Raw genomic sequence first — 18110 nt, 5'->3', positions numbered from 1 at the left:
CAGGCCCCTGGCACTGGCATGGTAAGTGGCGGAGGTGTGAGCATATCTACATTTTTCAAAATCCAATTTAATTTAATACACATGAATCTATTACTCAAGCAGTACATGGTAACAATGTACCACTTAACTAATCAATTTATAATCATCCCTGGGAAAAAAAGCCAGAACAAGATGTTCTTTTTTTACACACAGAGAACTGTTGAGGCTATGTTGTGCGTTACAATGCAAGGCTCCAACTTCACCTTCCTACAACATTTTTTTAGGTGCTTGGGTATAACAAAACACAGAAAGCGTATGAGAAACATGTAGTATAAGAGAGGGCTAGACCTTCATTTGAATAGAGAGAAATTTTAACAAGGATTTCTTTTTTTTACTCTCACTTTTTGCTGCACGAAAGACACAGGAAAGGAAGGAGAAGGTTTCATCTTTCCCTCTCTTGAGGGATTTATATTTAGGTGTGTCCCGTAACATATAAATTCAGAGTGCAGAATAGAAAGCCAAAAATTAGCAAGGATTTTGACCAAGAGATTGAGAGGTGATTAAAAGTCATGGAAGAAAGACTCATTTCTCAGTAAGAATAACAAAGTCACATGGATGATGGATCATAATAACTTCATAATCTGACCCACATGCAGTAAATATGGTGATGACTGTCATTTTGAATAAGTGAGGTAGATTGATGTTGATTATTAATCCATTTCTTGGCCAGTCTGATTGTTTCTGAGCCAGATCCTCCACTGTTTAGTATTTTTCTGAAGTGTCTTAAGAGCACCTTTCACTGACAGTCCCTTCCTTTTTAACCAGTCACTTTTCATACTCTGTGTTGCCTTAACTTATTTGAGGGATTTCTTTCATGAGTTGGTGTGCTTCTAGTATTCTCATAGCTGGACACTTGGTCTTCTTTTAGCATATAGGGTAACATCAGTGTTACTCCAGACACGTGTTAACATATAATTCTGTATTACATTTACTTGCTGTGAAAAAAAAATCTGTTTTTCCTTAATCCCCACGTGTTGCAACTGATGGTGATTTACGTGAATGCACACTCAGTGAAAAAAGTGAAATATGCTATGAAAATAAGTACCTAGTATTTAGTGCCGGTGTCTAAAATGGCAGGTATCTGTATAGTAGACACAGAATTGGTAAAAAAATATACTTGCATAATAGAAATTCAGAAGCTAGCTTGGCTAAGTGTCTCATTGATAGCTTTGTATGAAGTTCCTGTAGGGACATGTGTTTAACATTTGCAGTAGGATAATATACATAACATACTTCACAAGAAAGCAAGCTTTTTGGAGAGCAATGGAGTGTCCAAGCCTGGTTTTCTGTGAATGTGCCCAACCTTTAATATCTTTTCAGCTCTGTGCCTGTTGCCCCTGAATGACACCCAGCCTTCCCTATAGCTGGGTACCTCTTCAGCTGGGCAAATGGTTGTAGACACTGTGATTGAGGGTGAACTACATGTGTGAACTGGCTAGTGGCTTGCTGCTCTCAAAATAAATGGCTAAATTGTAAGTCCCTTTTTCTCAGCGGTAGGTACTAATTTGTGCCTGCTTTCACTAAGCACTCGCTAGTTTTCCTGAAACTTCTGGGAATTTAAAATCTTTTAAATCTCCAGCTAGGTCCACATAAAGAGTACTTCTCACTAATAGCTATATTAAAGCAATATTGCCCTGTTTTCAATTGTTTTGCTTTCTGTCAGTAATAAATTCACAACATGCTACATACCATGAAATAAAAAGATACCTTTTTCCTGGTATAAATGAAACTCTAAGCAAATTTTACTACATTTAGACATTCTTTCTCTTTTTGAACACCCACCCTTCTACCAAGCATGTCTTCAAAATTCCTTCCCTTTGTTGAAATACAAAATTTTGTAAAATCAGAAAGTCGCGCATTCATTTAATGTAACTGACATGGTCATGAAACCCAGGTCTTTTATTTATACTTGGGATAATGCAGAGGTAATGAAAGCAGAATTGAACCTAAGAGGTTTTTTGTTTCAATTATAAAACAATGTGGGTAAGAGACTTGGATTTGACAGCAATAGAAGAAAGGGAATATTGTGTTCATGCCTTCAATCAGCTTTATTAGATCCTTAAAGGGAAAATTATGTGAAAGACAGAGGAAGAAAACAACAAACTAAGCAAGATCCCAATTTCAGTATAATTTGGAGAAAATAACTGATTTAGGTTCGTCATCTTGCCAGGGTGAATGACTCAAGGCTTCCAAACAAGAAATGGAAACCAGAAGGATAGCGAAAGCCTGAAAGAACAAATTGAGAAGATATGATTGACTGTAATGTTTCAAAATCAACTGCTGCAAAGATGAGTTTGGGCTGTTGCCCAGAATACAATTGAATGGTGATGTTCATTTAGACCCTTAATGCTGAAACAAAATAAGATGTAGCTGTGTTTCTGTTAGAGATTTACTTGTTCTTTCCAGTGTCTCTAGCTCGGGATATGATGTCACGTCCTCTCTCTTCTATCACACGCTGCAGTGATTCCTCCTGCTGTTCCATAGTTTTTCTGAACACCAGTTTTCTGAAGGAAGGCCTGAATCCAGGTGATAATATCTTTCAAATGTGAAATGTCATCACCATTCATTAGTTGACCTTGAAAAATTCTATACACTGTGTGCCAGTAGGCTAACTCGGTGTTATTGACCAAGGAAAAGAGAAGTACAAGATCGTTGTGTGTGTATGTACTTTCTGACTGACAGAGCCATTCAAGTTTTTGTTGCTATCGTGCTAGTTTTTTAAAATTAAGTGAATAGCTCATTCTGCAAAGATTTCAAATAATTGTATCTTTAATGGGCATGATTTGTAAAGCATTATTTGGAAAAGTTGGGGGCAGCTGCTTGTCCTCCACCTCAGGCACAGAGGGTTCTAAAAGAGACTACGCTTTATGCAAAAAATTAGTCAGTTGACAATAGGCAGTGATGAGATGGGATTGTCTTCTACTTCCTCCTTTCCTTTATTCCTTTCATCTCACTGGCTGTGCTTACTAACCTTTTTTCTGTTTCTATTTCAAATGAGGAAGAAAAAAAAACCCTAAACCACAGTTCATAATTAAATACTGAGCTAGTTCTTACCATGTTTACTGAATTACATATTGCATATATGAATGTATATCCTCAAAGTTTTCATGTGTTTTTAGATTTCTAAACTTAATGTGTTCCATAGGAATGGACCTTAACTCCTTCCTGTCTGTTTTTCATGATGAGATTTGCCTCCACAGAGGAAAGGAGGAGTAAAGTAGTGAAACCCAGTTACAGATCCCTTAAAATTTTAGGGATTTGTAGAGCCATGAATATAGTTGCTGAGCTCTGCAGATTCTCCTACTTCACAGTAGAGATTCCTCCAGCAGAAAATCTTCAGTGTTGACCTTACAGCTGCAATAAGCAGATCAGCTTGACATGACATGCACAGTGATATCTTTGCACAGGTATCTTTGCTGCAGGGTGGCTGATCTGGTAAAGAGGGCTTTAAACCAGGAACCGCAGGGGAGGGAGAGAGTTACAGCAGCTCGGAGGGAGCAATGGACAGGCTGACAAGCAAAGCACCCGGGCTGATGTGAACAAGGAGGAACACAAAATGAACAAAACAGGGCTTAAGTGGCATCACCTCAAGCATTTGCATGTAACCAAGGAAGTCTCTCCAAAGTGCCTGCACACTAAGGCACGCAGCATGGGGCATAAACACAAGGAATGAGAGATCTGTGTGCAGCTGCAGGGCTGGGATCCTGTTGGGATCCCAGAGATGCAGTGGACGGCTCGCATGACTGGAGTGCTGCAATGGAGGGATACAGACTTTTTGGGAAGGACAGGCTGGGAAGACAAGGAGGGGGAGTTGCCCTTTATGGGAGAGAGCAGCTGGAGTGCACAGAGCTCTGCCTGAGGGTGAATGATGAGAGCTTATGGGTAAGGATTAAAGAGCAGACCAATACTGGTGACTTTGCAGTGGGTGTCTACTATGGGCTGCCTGACCAGGAAGAACAAGCAGATGAGGCCCTCTACAGACAGCTAGAAGCAGCCTCGCATTTGCAGACCCTGATCCTCATGGGGACTTCAACCACCTTGATACCTCCTGGAGGGACGACATAGCAGGGCATAAGCAATTCAGGACGTTCCTGGAGAGCATTAATGGTAACTTCTTGACACAAGTGAAAGGGGAGCCAATGAGGAGAGGTGCTCTGCTGGACCTCATACTCACAAATGAGGAAGGCCTCATTGGGGATGTGAAGGTGGAAGGGATCCTTGGTGGTTGTGACCATGAGATGGTGGAGTTCAGGATCCTGAGAGGAGGGAGCAGGGCAAAAAGCAAGATCACAACCCTGGACTTCAGGAAAACAGGCTGTGGCCTCTTGAAGGATCTGCTTGGAAAAGTCCCATGGTATAAGGTCCAGGAAAGCTGGATAGTATTCAAGGATCACCTCCACTCCAGAGAAGTCCATCCCAACACACAGGAAGTCAGGCAAAAATACCAAAAGGCCTGTGTGGCTGAACAAGGAGCTCCTGACAAAACTCAAACATAAAAAGGGAGTATACAGAAGGTGGAAGCAGGGACAGGTAACGTGGGAGGAGTATAGAGACAGTCTGAGCATGCAGAGACATGGTTAGGAAAGCAAAAGGCCACCTGGAGTTGAACTTGGTGAGGGATGTCAAGGGCAACAAGAAGGGCTTCTATAAGTATCTAAGTGGTGAAAGGAAGACTAGGGAAAATGTGGGACTGCTGCTTAATGGGGCAAAGGCCCTGGTGACACAGGACATGGAAAAGGCTGAAATACTGAATGCCTTCTTCGCTTCAGTTTGTAGTAGCAAGACCAGCCTTCAGAAATCCAAAGCTCTGGAGGGAGGGGGAAGGTCTGGCATAAGGAAGACTTACCCCTGGTGGAAGAGTATCAGGTTAGAGAATATTTAAGCAAACCTGACATACGTAAGTCCATGAGCCCTGATGGGATGCACCCACAAGTGCTGAGGGAGCTAGCTGATATCATTGTAAGGTAACTCTCAATTATCTTTAAATGATCACGGCAACTGGGAGAGGTGCCTGGGGACTGGAGGAAAGCAAATGTCACTCCTATCTTCAAAAAGGGCAAGAAGGAGGATCCAGAGAACTACAGGCTGGTCAGCCTCACCTTGATCCCTGGGAAGGTGAAAAAGCAACTAATCCTGGAAACCATTTCCAGGCACATGAAGGACAAGGCAATGACTGGGAGCAGTCAGCACGGATTCACAAAGGGGAAGTCATGCTTGACCAACCTGATAACCTTCTATGATGAAATGACTGGCTTGGTATATGAGGGGACAGCAGTGGACATTGCCTACTTAGACTTCAGTAAGGCTTTCAACACTGTCTCCTATAAGATCCTCATAGAGAACCTATTGAAGTATGGACTGGATGAGCAGACAGTGAGGTGGATTGAAAACTGGCTGAATGGCCAGGCCCAGAGGGTGGTGATCAGTGGTACAAAGCCTAGCTGGGGGCCAGTAACTAGCAGTGTACCCCAGCTGTCACTATTGAATCCAACTCTGTTCAACATCTTCATTAATGATCTGAATGATGGGGCAGAGTGTACCCTCAGCAAGTTTGCTGATGATAAAAAACTGGGAGGAGTGGCTGATATATCAGAAGGTTTTACTGCCATTCAGATGGACTTTGACACGCTGGAGAAATGGTCTGACAGGAACCTCGTGAAGTTCAGCAAGGGGAAGTGTGAAGTCCTGCACCTGGGGAGAAACAACCCCATGCACCAGTATTATACTGGGGGCCAACCAGCTGCAAAGCAGATTTGCAGAAAAGGTTCTGGGGGTCCTCATGGACACCAGGTTGAACATGAGCCAGCAACATGCCCTGCAACCAAAAGGGCTACTGGTATCCTGGGCTGCATTAGGAGAAATGTTGCCAGCAGGTCGAGGAAGAGTATCCTTCCCCTCTGCTCCGCACTGGTGAGGCCACACCTGGAGTGCTGGGTCCAGTTCTGGGCTCCCCAGTACAAGAGAGACATGGACATACTGCCAGGAGTCCAGTGAAGGGCCACTAAGATGATGAAGGGACTGGACCATCTTTCATATGAGGAAAGGCTGAGAGAGCTGGGACTGTTCTGCCTGGAGGAGAGAAGGCTCAGGGGGGGATCTCATCAATGTGCACAAATACCTAAAGGAAGGGTACAAAGAGGACGGAGCCAGGCTCTTTTCAGTGGCGCCCAGTGACAGGACCAGAGGCAATGGGCACAAACTGAAACACAGCAGGCTCTGAACGTCAGGAAGCACTTTTTTACTGTGAGGGTGACTGAGCACTGGCACAGGTTGCCCAGAGAGGTTGTGAAGTCTCCCTCCTTGGAGGTATTCAAAACCCATCTGGACATGGTCCTGGGCAACCGGCTCTAGGTGGCTCTGCTTGAGCAGGAGTTTGGATCAGATGATCTCCAGAGGTCCCTTCCATCTTCAACCCTTCTGTGATTCAGGACCAATGGATAATTGCTTTTCATATTTTCAGTTCCCATTTATCTAGAATTTTCAAACAATCAACTGCCTGGTCTGCTGATCATCTGAATCGCTGGTATTTCAACACCGAGCTGTGACAGAATGGTGGATTACTCTTTAGAAGTGATTACCTGCCTCACAAGATTGCTGAGATGGCAGATCTGTTGCTCAAATTCCTGGTGTATCCTTCCCCTTCACATTCTCTCTGAAAAGTTTTCCCTGAGATCCTCAGAGACCGTGGGAATGTTACAAGGTTTATATATTCAATAGCTGCATACATTTGAGTATACAAGAAGGCAACATGGAAAAGCAACCTGTACTGCTGTGTAAGGCTAGGTAATGCTGCTGTGTGTTTTTAGAACTGAATTGTTGCTTTACACTGCATATTTCTCTGTTTATGCGTCTCTTACTAATGAGAAAATCTGGACTAAGTTTGGGTCTCACTTTTTGGTAGTCAGAGCTACACCTGTGAGTAGAGCAGTGGAGCACTTTTCATTTTCCAATTCCAATCATGCCGGAGTACTAGAAATTCCAAACGGGATGCCTGTTGTAGATATGCTTACAGTGTTTTAGATTGAGCTGAAAGGAAGAAAGTGTTTATAGGGATCTGTGTTCTTGTAGCTGATCCTGCTTGGACCTCAGTTTCAATTTGAACTCACATTAAACTGTATGAATTACATGCTTAAAGTTATTCAACATTTCAATAGCTTGCTGAATCAGCAATATACTCTGAATATGTATGAACCGTTAAAGACTAAGACTGGATCCAGTATATCTATATTGTTATATCCATATCTATGTGGATAAATATAGACATGTGTATCTGTGTATAAATATATTTATGTTTGGAAAGTGAGACTTTGGGGAAATTCAAACATCTGATGACCCAATTGAATTCCTGAAATCTCCTACCCAAGAACTTTCAGTGTTTTGTCATGAAACCATCATTGTGTAAAATGCTCAAAGTTTCCTTTTATCATGGACTGGAATTCATAACTTACTTCGGAGGAAGGATAAGCAATATTCCCACTCTGGAGCATCTTAGAAAGCCTGAATTATTTTATTTATATTGGAGCAGCTTAAGAGAACTCCAGAGAAGCGTTAGAAGAAGGGAAAAAATGGTATAGCATTTGTCGTATTTTACATTCATGTGGGGAATATGAATTTAATTGTTTTCCTTTGACGTGCACAGGATAACTATAGGAGAATCTGTTGATGTGATGACTCTTCCACACCCCGCAAAAATACAAGGTAATAGGCTGTGTTAGAAAGGTGAATCACCACCTTTCAACATCACCACCTTTCAACATTTTAAAAAGACACAAATGCTTTGCTTTAAGAAGTGATTTCTTCTGTAGACAGAATCCTCTTACAGTCCTGAAAGAAGTGTATAAACTCTGAAGATGGATAGGTTGTAAGATATACCTGTGTTGGCTGGCAAGGTAGCTTCTTGCTGATGCATTAGATGCCTTCTGAACTCTCCCCATGCACTATCTAGGTTAATGTGGAGACCTAGCAGACAAGAACTATGTCTACTTTTACCTCACCTGGGGATTTTGAGAACTACCTGTCATTTAAAGCATTCTCAAGACCCAGCATTATGCATCTACATTGGCCTTGTAAGCAGAGCTCAGGCTGCCTGCAAATGCCATGTGTGCTTGTAGCAGGCTATATATATATAAAATTTAGATGATGCAAATCAAAGCATTGCAACAAGTGGATCTTTGGCTTCAGGCCAGCTCCAAAAGTCAGCAGCTATTGTAAACTCCTTAGGTGTTTATGGAGCCAGGCAAGAGAGGGGCAAAGACCTGAATGAGTACAGTAGCAAGACATTGCCCAAACGTTTTTTCCAAGATGAAATACATACATTCTGTTATGGCTCTGTGAATAACTTGTGTTAAAACTAAGTTGTCAAAAAAATTACTTCATCTATTTTGAGGTATATTTAAAACTAAACTTTAAAAGATGTCTTGACCTAGCGTCTGAAGATGAGCGTGCAGGTTTTTTGTATGCAACTTGCTGAAGTCACAGTTTTTTCCAAATCTGTATGTTGTGACTTCAGTTTTTAATATTATCATTGCTATGTCAAGAAAATTAAAACAACAAAATAATACTTCCTCTTCATTGTCAAAACTGTTCCTCCTCCTTTAAATACAATTTCTTGCCGGCTCAGAAAAAATGGATTAAATTTTTACTTATTCATTGCTGATTTTTTTATATAATCTCACCAGCACATAATAGAATTGGTAGCACATTAGTTACTTAGCAAGTAAGCAAAGAGTATCGTTATTTGTCTGTATGCTTGGAAATGCTGAAAGGTTAGTTGCTTTACTCAAAAGTGAAAACAGAATTGGCAGTATGGTAATGATATGTTGTTTATCCATACAAAATTAATTTCTTTTTTTCTTCAATAGATTGCTTGGCTTCTACAAAGGAATATTTCCTCCCATCTTGGCTGAGACACCTAAAAGGGCGGTGAAGGTAAAAACCCCATACTTCCTCCGTTAAAAATATGAGTAGGGACAGTGGCAGCTGTAAAACATTTTATTTCTCCCCCACTGACTGACATTAGAATCTTAAACTTATTTGGCATATTAATCCTCTGATTTTTAGTAGGAGGAAATTTTCCTCTTGATAGCGCAATAAAAACTCTGCTTGCTTAAGAAGTGTAGGATAAGGCTCTTAAATCCTAGGCTATTTTTGACCTGTATATATAATGTTACTGAAAAACAAATTACAATTAATTTATATAATAAAAATCAATAAAATACTTTAAGTGATATTTTAGCCTCATAATTACCTCTGGTTTAGACATTTTGTTTTACTGAAAATGCCTAGCAACTTGCAAAACAACTAATAGCTTAAAAAATTAACACAAGAAGCCATTAAAGAAGCCACTCACAATAAGTACTTACTCAGTAACTTGAAGTAATATATCTGTAGGTTTGAAGGGCTGCCCAGAGTTTTCTTGTACTCCAAAGAGCACTCTACTCCATGCTCTTACTTTTTTACAGATACACATAGTAACGGGTGCAACTCTTCATCACGCAAAGGACATTTTACTCCAGCTCTCTTACAGTTGAAATAGATGCTAGTCTATCAAAGTGTATTTGCTGTCAAATGTTGATCTGATTTTCTTTTATTATCCTTTATATTGATTTGTACAGCATTATTTTAGTAACATTCCTAAGCAAAATACATCAATACATCAATTTTTTCAGTTGTCATGCAACCTTTCTAATTAAAACCTAGTAATTAAGCACCTCATCTTAGAGTTCTAAATCTATCAAAACATCCATTGTGTTAGGAGCAAATGTTTCTTTGTCTTTTACTTCAGAACTTTGAAGTGTCCCATAATTGCACCAAATGTGTCTGAAAGCAGTTATTATACAGAATGCCTTGATTTTCCTTTCTTTCTTTTTTTGTTTCTTTCTAAAAAGGCTGCATATGATTCTGGTCCTTAGTCTGCAATTAATCATTCACATTCCAATTCCTTTACAGAGGAATAATATTTGTATAAAGTGACAGGATGTGACCTTGTAACAGAATCCTAAAGGAGTTCTGGTAATGTCATCTTCTTGTTTGCACTGGCATTTTAGATGCAAACGACATATGTCACCTATCTCAATTATTTAATACAATTAAGAAAACTAAAGTTCTATTTAATAGCAAATTGGCAGTGAAGAATAGATGGATGATATTTAGAAGACTCCTAATAACTCATTTTCTTCAGACTGTGATGTTTCCTCTGTCTCTCCATTTCATTTCATTTGAAACAGGTCAAAGTCAATCTTATCATGCGTTTTAGATTCCAGCATATATTCAGTTAAAATACAAAACCAGGTTTGATTTCTCTCCTACCAGCCTGAGTCATTCAAAAATCTTGAGTCACTTTCTCTTACTCAGATTGATTAAATTGGCTTAAACCCCACGATATTCAATATAATTATAGAATCATAGAAAGATTTAAGTTGGGAGGGATCTCTGGAGGTCATCTGGTGCTGACTTCATAGTTAGATCAGGTTGCTCGGATGCCTTGTCCAGTCGAGTTCTGAAAATCTTCGAGGATGGAGACTGCAGCCTCTCTGTGCTCCTGCTTCAGTGCTTAATTGCTTTCACTGTGAAGAATTTTGTCTTATATCCAATCCAAATTCTCCTGTTGCAACTTTTGCCTATTGCCTCTCGTGGTTCTGTTGTAGACCTCTGAGAAAGTCTGACTGTCTTCTGTATAACCTTTAGATGGCGGAAGACAGGAATTAGATCCCCTTAGCCTTCTCGTCTCCAGGCTAAACAGACTCAGTTCTCTCAGCCTCTTGTTGTACATCATAAGCTCACAGCTCCTTAAATGTCTTACTGGTGCTCCCTTAGTGGGATACTTTCTACCTAGTTCTTGGGCATTTACGTGAGGGCTCAGTAGTGTTTCTGCAGCCATGAGAATCAGGTTTAAATGCTAAACATTTTTTAATTAAATCATTGGATTCTTTAATTCTTTACACTATTCATTTAAATTTTATGCTCTCCCTAGGACACCAGGAGGACTTTAAGATACCTTGAGACATCAGCTATATTCTACATTAGAAGAATTCAGTGACAGCATAGGGCAGGACAGTAATGTCCTTGTAAGACCCTGGATACTGAAGCAATTCAATGTCAGATGTTACATGCCAGCACAATTTCTAACATCCAAAGTGGGGTTTGTACCCATGCTTTGACCTGAAGAGAATCAAGCTTGTCTCAAATTTCCACTAACCTTATTTGGATATGACCCCAACAGAAGGGTCACTGCTTCTTTTGGCTCACTCTCCACCTTTTATTCTTCTAATGGTTTTCCTCATTTTAACAGGCTCCAAGATGTCCCTTGTCCACTGCCAAACTGGCTAGTGAGATTTAGAGGAAGGCTATGTCCATGCCTTGGTTTTGAGACTTGAGAAAGCACAAAAGGTAGAGAGGCAATTTCTAGGTTCCAGCAGCCTTGGTTTGTGTTTGTAATGAACTTTTTTGAAAACTTCTAGTTATAATGTCTTTTATATCTCATAAAAGTGTGTAGAGCATGGACAAGGGAGATTTTGTACTAAGAAGAAATGTACTTGTGCTACCGGAATATTGTATTTATCTGGTGTGGATATTTCCGAATAAAAATAAAGCTACTAAAATGAAGTTATTTAGCCCCAGTTATTCAGCTAAGTGTTGAAGATACAGCTTCACTTTTAGTCAACTACGTTCTCATGTCTGTCTTGCTATTTCTTTTTTTCTCTCTCTTTATTTCCCTTCTAAAAAGAAAGCTGGTATTTCTGGAAGACGAAAAGTCAAAGTTTATAACTTTATGTTAGATTGAACTTGGAGGAAAGAAGTGATGATGCCAATACAATGGTTAACAGATGAACTTTTGGGGCAAATTTATATTGTTCATGTGTTCCCAGACATCTTGTTTCAAGCATATATTTTTACCTTAGAGTTATTGAGACATCTGGTAAGTACTTTGGCTATTTTCTGTGTAACTTGAATTAAAGTGTATCTTTGCCAGATGGACAATATTGGTTATTATATACACAAAAGCATGTTTTAAATACATTTATTCTGAGATGTTTTTGTGAAAAGCTATTAACTTAATACAACTGTAGAGAAAAAGACAAACTACGCTGTGTTTTTAAAAACATTTTGGGTGGACATACGTGATATAAATCCATATGATATAGCTAGATGCTTTTGGGCAAAATTGTATGTATACTAGCCACTCTAGTACACCCAGCAACATTCATACTGAGTTTTATTGCTATTGATTTGTTTTCTTTAAAAAATGATATAAAGCATAGTTACTATTAAGTAGTTACTTTATTTATGACTCTAGGAAGTTATTGATTTTTAAGGTAACATTTTTAAGACCAAAAAATTGCTAGGTAATGTATTTCTGCCTTTATTACAACCATTTTACAGATCTGTAACACTATGGAAAACATTAAGGAATACCAGAAATTCCATTAAAGGTTAGGAGGGTAACAATGAGTAGAAAGATGCTGGAGAGAGAATAAAGCAAACTTTATCACAATAAGAAATCAATTTAGTTCAGTGAAGTAACTCACCCACCCACAATTGACACTTTCTCAGAGACTTCCTTTTACCTATAAAATATCTTCAGTTATCCAAAAAGATAGACCTACAGTCTAAGTAACACTTCTATCTTTTCTGATTATTGGCAAGGCCAGTACAACAATTTTAAACATATTTGCAGGATGTTTGCAAGATTAGTGTTCAATCTGTACACTATTTGGAGAGCAGTTAAAATCTGGGCCCCAATTCTAGGACCTTTTCTGCAAAATGAGGTAATAATCCCTGCTGAGGATAAAAAAAAGTATCTATCCACTGGCCAGAGTATCAGTCCTTCAGTTTTCAGAATTTAACATCCTAATTTTGCATTATGTATACATATTCCCTCCTGCTTTAAATGTTGTGGCATTATTAACACATTAACACCCAGTTCTCTGATGGTTTTGGTGTGATTCTAGTGACTTTTCATTTGAAGCAGGTCTTGATTGAAAAATGTTATTGACTTTGCCATAGGGTTCTAAACAAGTTAAAATGACAATGTGGCGCTTACTACTCGTGTTCCTGTACATGTGGTTTATGGAAAAGCTGTTTTGTTCTGATAGGTCTGTGGTAACTGAGCCCTGAGGGACTGAGCTTGTCTTCTTTGGCTGAGGACCAGCACAGGTCACCCAGTCTTTCTGTTTTGTCTGAAAAACTCTATTCCCTTATGTTTCTTATGATTCCCACATCTCCGTTGACCTCATTTCCCATCGCCTTCCCCTTGTGGTGAAACAGTTTGATTGTCACATGCATGGGCAGGTGCTATGTGAGGGATCACGGCCTCACATGTGGGAGCGAAATGCACAGACTTTCAGAGGATCCCACCTTCGTTTGAATCAGCTTGCTCTAAGCTAATCAAGTGTTACAGGTCAACTTTGGAAAGTAGCCAGGAAAGTCAGAAGTTCTAGTTACTTACTTTTGCTATACAGGGATGTGACAGCTCTTGCTCTAGTAGATATCCACCTGCGCTGATGGAGGCTTGGTGAAGTTGTGACGGGTTTTTGTTGTTCAGTCCCATAATACTGGATGTGCCGTGTAAAAGCCACTTTTCTTTTGCACGCAAAGTTGTGAATACTTCTTGGACCGATTACAGGACTCACACATAGTGAGCTGTAGTTACAGGCTTTGTGTTGTTCCATGTGTGAAAATCACGTGGAATAACACCTCCAATATCTTTGGTTTTACCTGGAATTCAGATATCTACTCTTTATAACCTGCAATATTTTCTGCTCTCCTCATTCCTCATGCCAGAAGATGGTTTTCACTGCCCTCAGAACTGTCTTATGTGGCATCAACCTGAAGTGCTTTTTCAGTGGCTTCAGCAACATATTTGCAGAATATGAATTTGAAACAACGTGGGTTTTGGGGAGATGTACTGTGCACAGAAGCACTGGACTAGAAAGGATCTCTTAGGCCAGCAATCTAGTCCCCTGCTGTTCTATAATCTCCTTCATAAACTTATCAAACTCTCCCTTACAAGTGATTAAGGTTTTTCCCCCATTATTCTTATTGGAAGACTGTTTCAGGACCCCCACTCCTTTGGTTGTGAGAAAGCTTCATGAGATTTCAAGCCACATTCTATTTATGAGTAGTTTTTACTTTTATACCCTATTACCCTATTACCCTATTATATGTTACATATCTTTCCTTTCCTTGTTTTTCATTCTCTTGCAGCCTCTCTTTTGCTAGACTAAACAAGGCAAGCGTTTATTCTTCTTCAGTCTTCATTCTTAAAAAAATCTTGAAGTTCTCCTTATGGTCCTGGTAACCCTGTTTTGAATATGCTGTAGCCTGAGTTCATCTTCTTTGAACAAGGGAGGCCAGGTTTGTGTGCTGTATTTCAGAGGACATCTTAGCAATAATTTGTAAAATGTCACAAATACCCTTTCTTTAGAGTATACCTTGACTGATGCATTTTAGACTTTGTGTCCACAGACAAGGAAATAGGCGGTGAAAGTCTGTCTGTGCATGTCAATGGGAACCTTCTTACTGACTTCAGTGCAGTCAGGGTTATTCTCAACACTGTTCTTGGAAAAATGAAGCTGTTAATTTATTCCACTTCGATTTTTAGAAGATTTCACAAAAAGTATTCTGAAAATTAATGGATTTGGGTGGCAAGAAGTGTTAGGTTGCAAAGTGAACCATTTACAGATGGTTGCCTTTCTCCATGTTGGTGCAGGTGAAACTGAGCTTCTCATTTCTTTCTTGAAGTTGAAACATAAAAGAGTATAGCTGTCAAAACTCATCTTCTAAGGAATCACAGGTGTGCAGAACTTCTGAGCACCACTGACTGAAAGCAGACAATTGGGTGAAAGATTTATTTGTAAAGAGCAAAAACTAAAAGAAATGTGTCTGTTGACAGTAAAAGACTATAAAAATCTACAGACTTTCCATCTTCAAAATCTGCAGTTACGTCTCTCTGATGGGAAGTAGACTAATATCTGAGAAATGTGAAAGTGATTACAGTATATTATATTAAAGATGTGAAGGTGATTTCTTGGGAGAAATGATAGTATCTGCTACTACATTTATACCAGTATATGAAAGTTAGGTGCTAGAGGAAAAGTGTATAAATTAAAAACACGAACTATGTGTTGTAAGCGAACTCTTACGTAAAACATTACTTTAATTGCACTTATGCTGCTATTATGTATGATACACAAATGAAATCAGTTCTGAAGCCTAATTGCCTGCTATTGCACATCTAACACTGCTACAGACAGTGTGAAACAGAAGTGGCTTATGTTTATTTTGCAGAACTGCACACAGCTACTCAGGATACGAGGTAGTGAAGCTCCACTGTAGTTTGGGTTTACTCATTTGCATAAGTAACTCATAATTTTTTTCAGTGCCATTTCAGTCTAACTTTTATTTACAGTTTTTCACCTTTGAACAATACAAGAAGCTACTAGGATATGCATCATTACCACCAGGACTGGTATGTATGGATACAGAACTTTATGTTCTAATTTAATATGTGTATACTGAACAGTCCCATCCTTTTCTTCCCATAGAAGGAGCCCAAAATTAAAGGGGCCAGTTCAACCAAGAGTTTCTCAGAACAGACTTGTCCCTTGAAAACACTGATAGCAGAATTTATCAAAATGATCGTTACGTTAATTTTTATATCAAATGTCTTCAAAATAATTCCCTACAATGTCATAACATTTGTCAACGTGGATAGCAACAGCCACCATGGAAGAGTCTGTATGCAGCTTGTCATTCTTCATTCTTGCAAAATAACAGAAAAAAGTTGAACATCAGCAATTTTTATTTATTCACGTGATAGTGACTAGAGACCTCAACCAGGTATCAAAGTGCTATTCTGCAAGGCACAGTGCAGCTATAACAAAAATATAGACCTCAGTCTTATTCTAAAGGCTTTATAACAGAAACATAAGCTATTGATAGGAAACTGCTACCTCCTTTGAAGTCAATGACAAAACTCCCTTATACATCAGTGGAGCTAGGATTTCGTCTCAAGAACATAACTTTTAAAAACAAAATACAGGACATACATACAAACAAAAATGTTTTAATGCTAAAATGTAGCTTACATATGTTGTCTGCATTCTCATACCTAGGGCTTAATTCTGCTATCATACCGTTTGGAATAAAAAACTTTTTATAAGAATTACTGCTTTCTGTGGTGTAAGGATGTAAGTAATATGTAAGTAATAGTAAATATGTTTTCACAATAATGGCATCACAACTGTAGGAAACAATTGATATCTTTATGGTTACACTATAAAGGTTTTGGTAATGAATGTTTCCCAATACTGATTGTGATAATATTTTCAGAAAAATCTTGAGAAAGGGTGCACGTAACTTCTATGGGAGATGCTGGCCAGTTTTCCCCAAAATCATAAGGTTTTGTTTAAAGGTCATTTTTAACTAGCAAGTTGTTTCTTTCCTGAAAATTTTCCGTAAGTTCTCATTCAATATTTCTACTTTAATCTGTTGCTTCCTTCCAGTTTACTTATTTTGCATTTGTTAAACATTTCTCTGTAGAGGCTTCTGCATTTTTCTTATCATTATCAATGTATCAGAGCGTTAAGCAAGACTAAAAACGTGAATTATCTGGAAGAGGGTAAATACCCTCTTTGTTTGTTAAATAATAAACAATAAAATCCTGAACACCTGTATTCTAGCTTTCTTGGTCAAATGAGTTTTGAATTGGAATTTGGTTTATAGTTTTGGCTCTCAAGAGAGAAGTTTGTGATGACTGAAGGAAATATGTAAAATCTTGTCTTGTAAGAACAAATAACTCTCCACACCGTGTGAACCAAAATAACATCAGAAAAAAAGGAGACATTTGCTTTATCATCATTTCAGGTCTCTTTCAAACAGTATTACTACCATTTACATTTGCCTTCCATTGCAGCAACTGAATGGTCATAGAAGCATATTAACTAGTTTAAGCAAGTTTCCTCTTCCTCTTAATTATTCCACTGACCCTATAGTTGTTTACAGTATCTCCTATTTTATCTTGGGTTTTTTCAGCAGGCTCTTCTCTTCCTTAGATGTAAATAGAGAGACTGATATTTGTTCTCTAGCAAGTGGAAAGAACAGAGTTTAAGGTTCCATAGTACACCATCACTTTTTTTGGAGGAAAATACGCTTGAAACCTGTAAACATGCAATAGCTGACCAAAACCTGCTCTGATTCATATAGCAGATGCAGCAACCATCAGACACCTCTGACATTTTTAGTGCGATTCTGTTACCATAGAGGCATTTTTGCCTCTAAGACAGCCATGGTAGCGAGGGAAAAAGAAGACTGAGAGGCTCTAAGCTAGGCAGAATGCTCCTAGGTGCCTCAGCAGACCTCATATCAAGACAACGTTTATTGTGAAGAGAAATGCATACGTTGGCAACATCTTCCTGCTGGCTTCAGTCTCACAGTTGATGGTGAAAGGGATAGGTTATGTTCCCATCTCATATTGGAAAAACAGATTTGTTGGTAACACAGTGTTCTCCAAAGGCAGTAAGGCTGGAGCTTGCCCCTGCCCTCCTAACTTACCATTCTTCTCTTTCTTGAGCTCTCAAGAGTCCCTGCTCAAATTCCTCTGTACTGAATAAGTTATTTTTCTCACTATTGTTTTTTCCTTACCATTGGTTTGCTTGATTTTCAGCAAATGTACTCAGTATATTCTTTTTTGGTCCTGGGACTCTTTTCAGCCCCTAGAAAGTTTGGAGATGTTAAATGGAGGCAATAAATGTGTAAAATGATCACAAAAATTAACCCCTCTGAATTCTCTCAATTGACCTAAATATTTCAATATCATTTTTCTGTTACAGACAAAATAAGGTATTTTTAAATGCTGCGTCGTGATGGAAAGCAAAGCAGTGAATATCTCCATTTCTATGGCTGTAATGTACCATCAGCTTCTAAGTAAATGGAGTTAATTCATTCTTGCAGAGGATGCTGACATTTCCATGTGTGCCACTCATTCCCCTATAAACCTTTTCAGGACCGATATTTTCTTAGGAGGACTTTCCTTCTACTTGTGCAATTTGCTTAAGTACTGCACTATTTGG

At 38.9% G+C, this 18110-nt stretch overlaps 1 protein-coding gene across 1 annotated transcript in view; it reads left to right on the top strand.

Annotated features, from left to right (window-relative positions):
• The window catches only part of SLC25A21 (solute carrier family 25 member 21), a 114923-nt gene that overhangs the window by 75554 nt on the left and 21259 nt on the right, over positions 1–18110 (top strand). Inside the window, exons 3-4 of the mRNA XM_009280686.1 lie at positions 8901–8967; positions 15449–15508. Coding sequence (XP_009278961.1) covers positions 8901–8967; positions 15449–15508 — 127 coding nt within the window. The remainder of the gene's footprint in view (positions 1–8900; positions 8968–15448; positions 15509–18110) is intronic.

Source organism: Aptenodytes forsteri, unplaced genomic scaffold (assembly GCF_000699145.1).
Source record: "Aptenodytes forsteri isolate BGI_AS27 unplaced genomic scaffold, ASM69914v1 Scaffold193, whole genome shotgun sequence".
In the NCBI taxonomy this organism is placed as follows: domain Eukaryota; kingdom Metazoa; phylum Chordata; class Aves; order Sphenisciformes; family Spheniscidae; genus Aptenodytes; species Aptenodytes forsteri.
The sequence above is the reverse complement of the archived record's forward strand: the minus strand, read 5'-3'. Positions and strand labels throughout refer to the sequence as shown.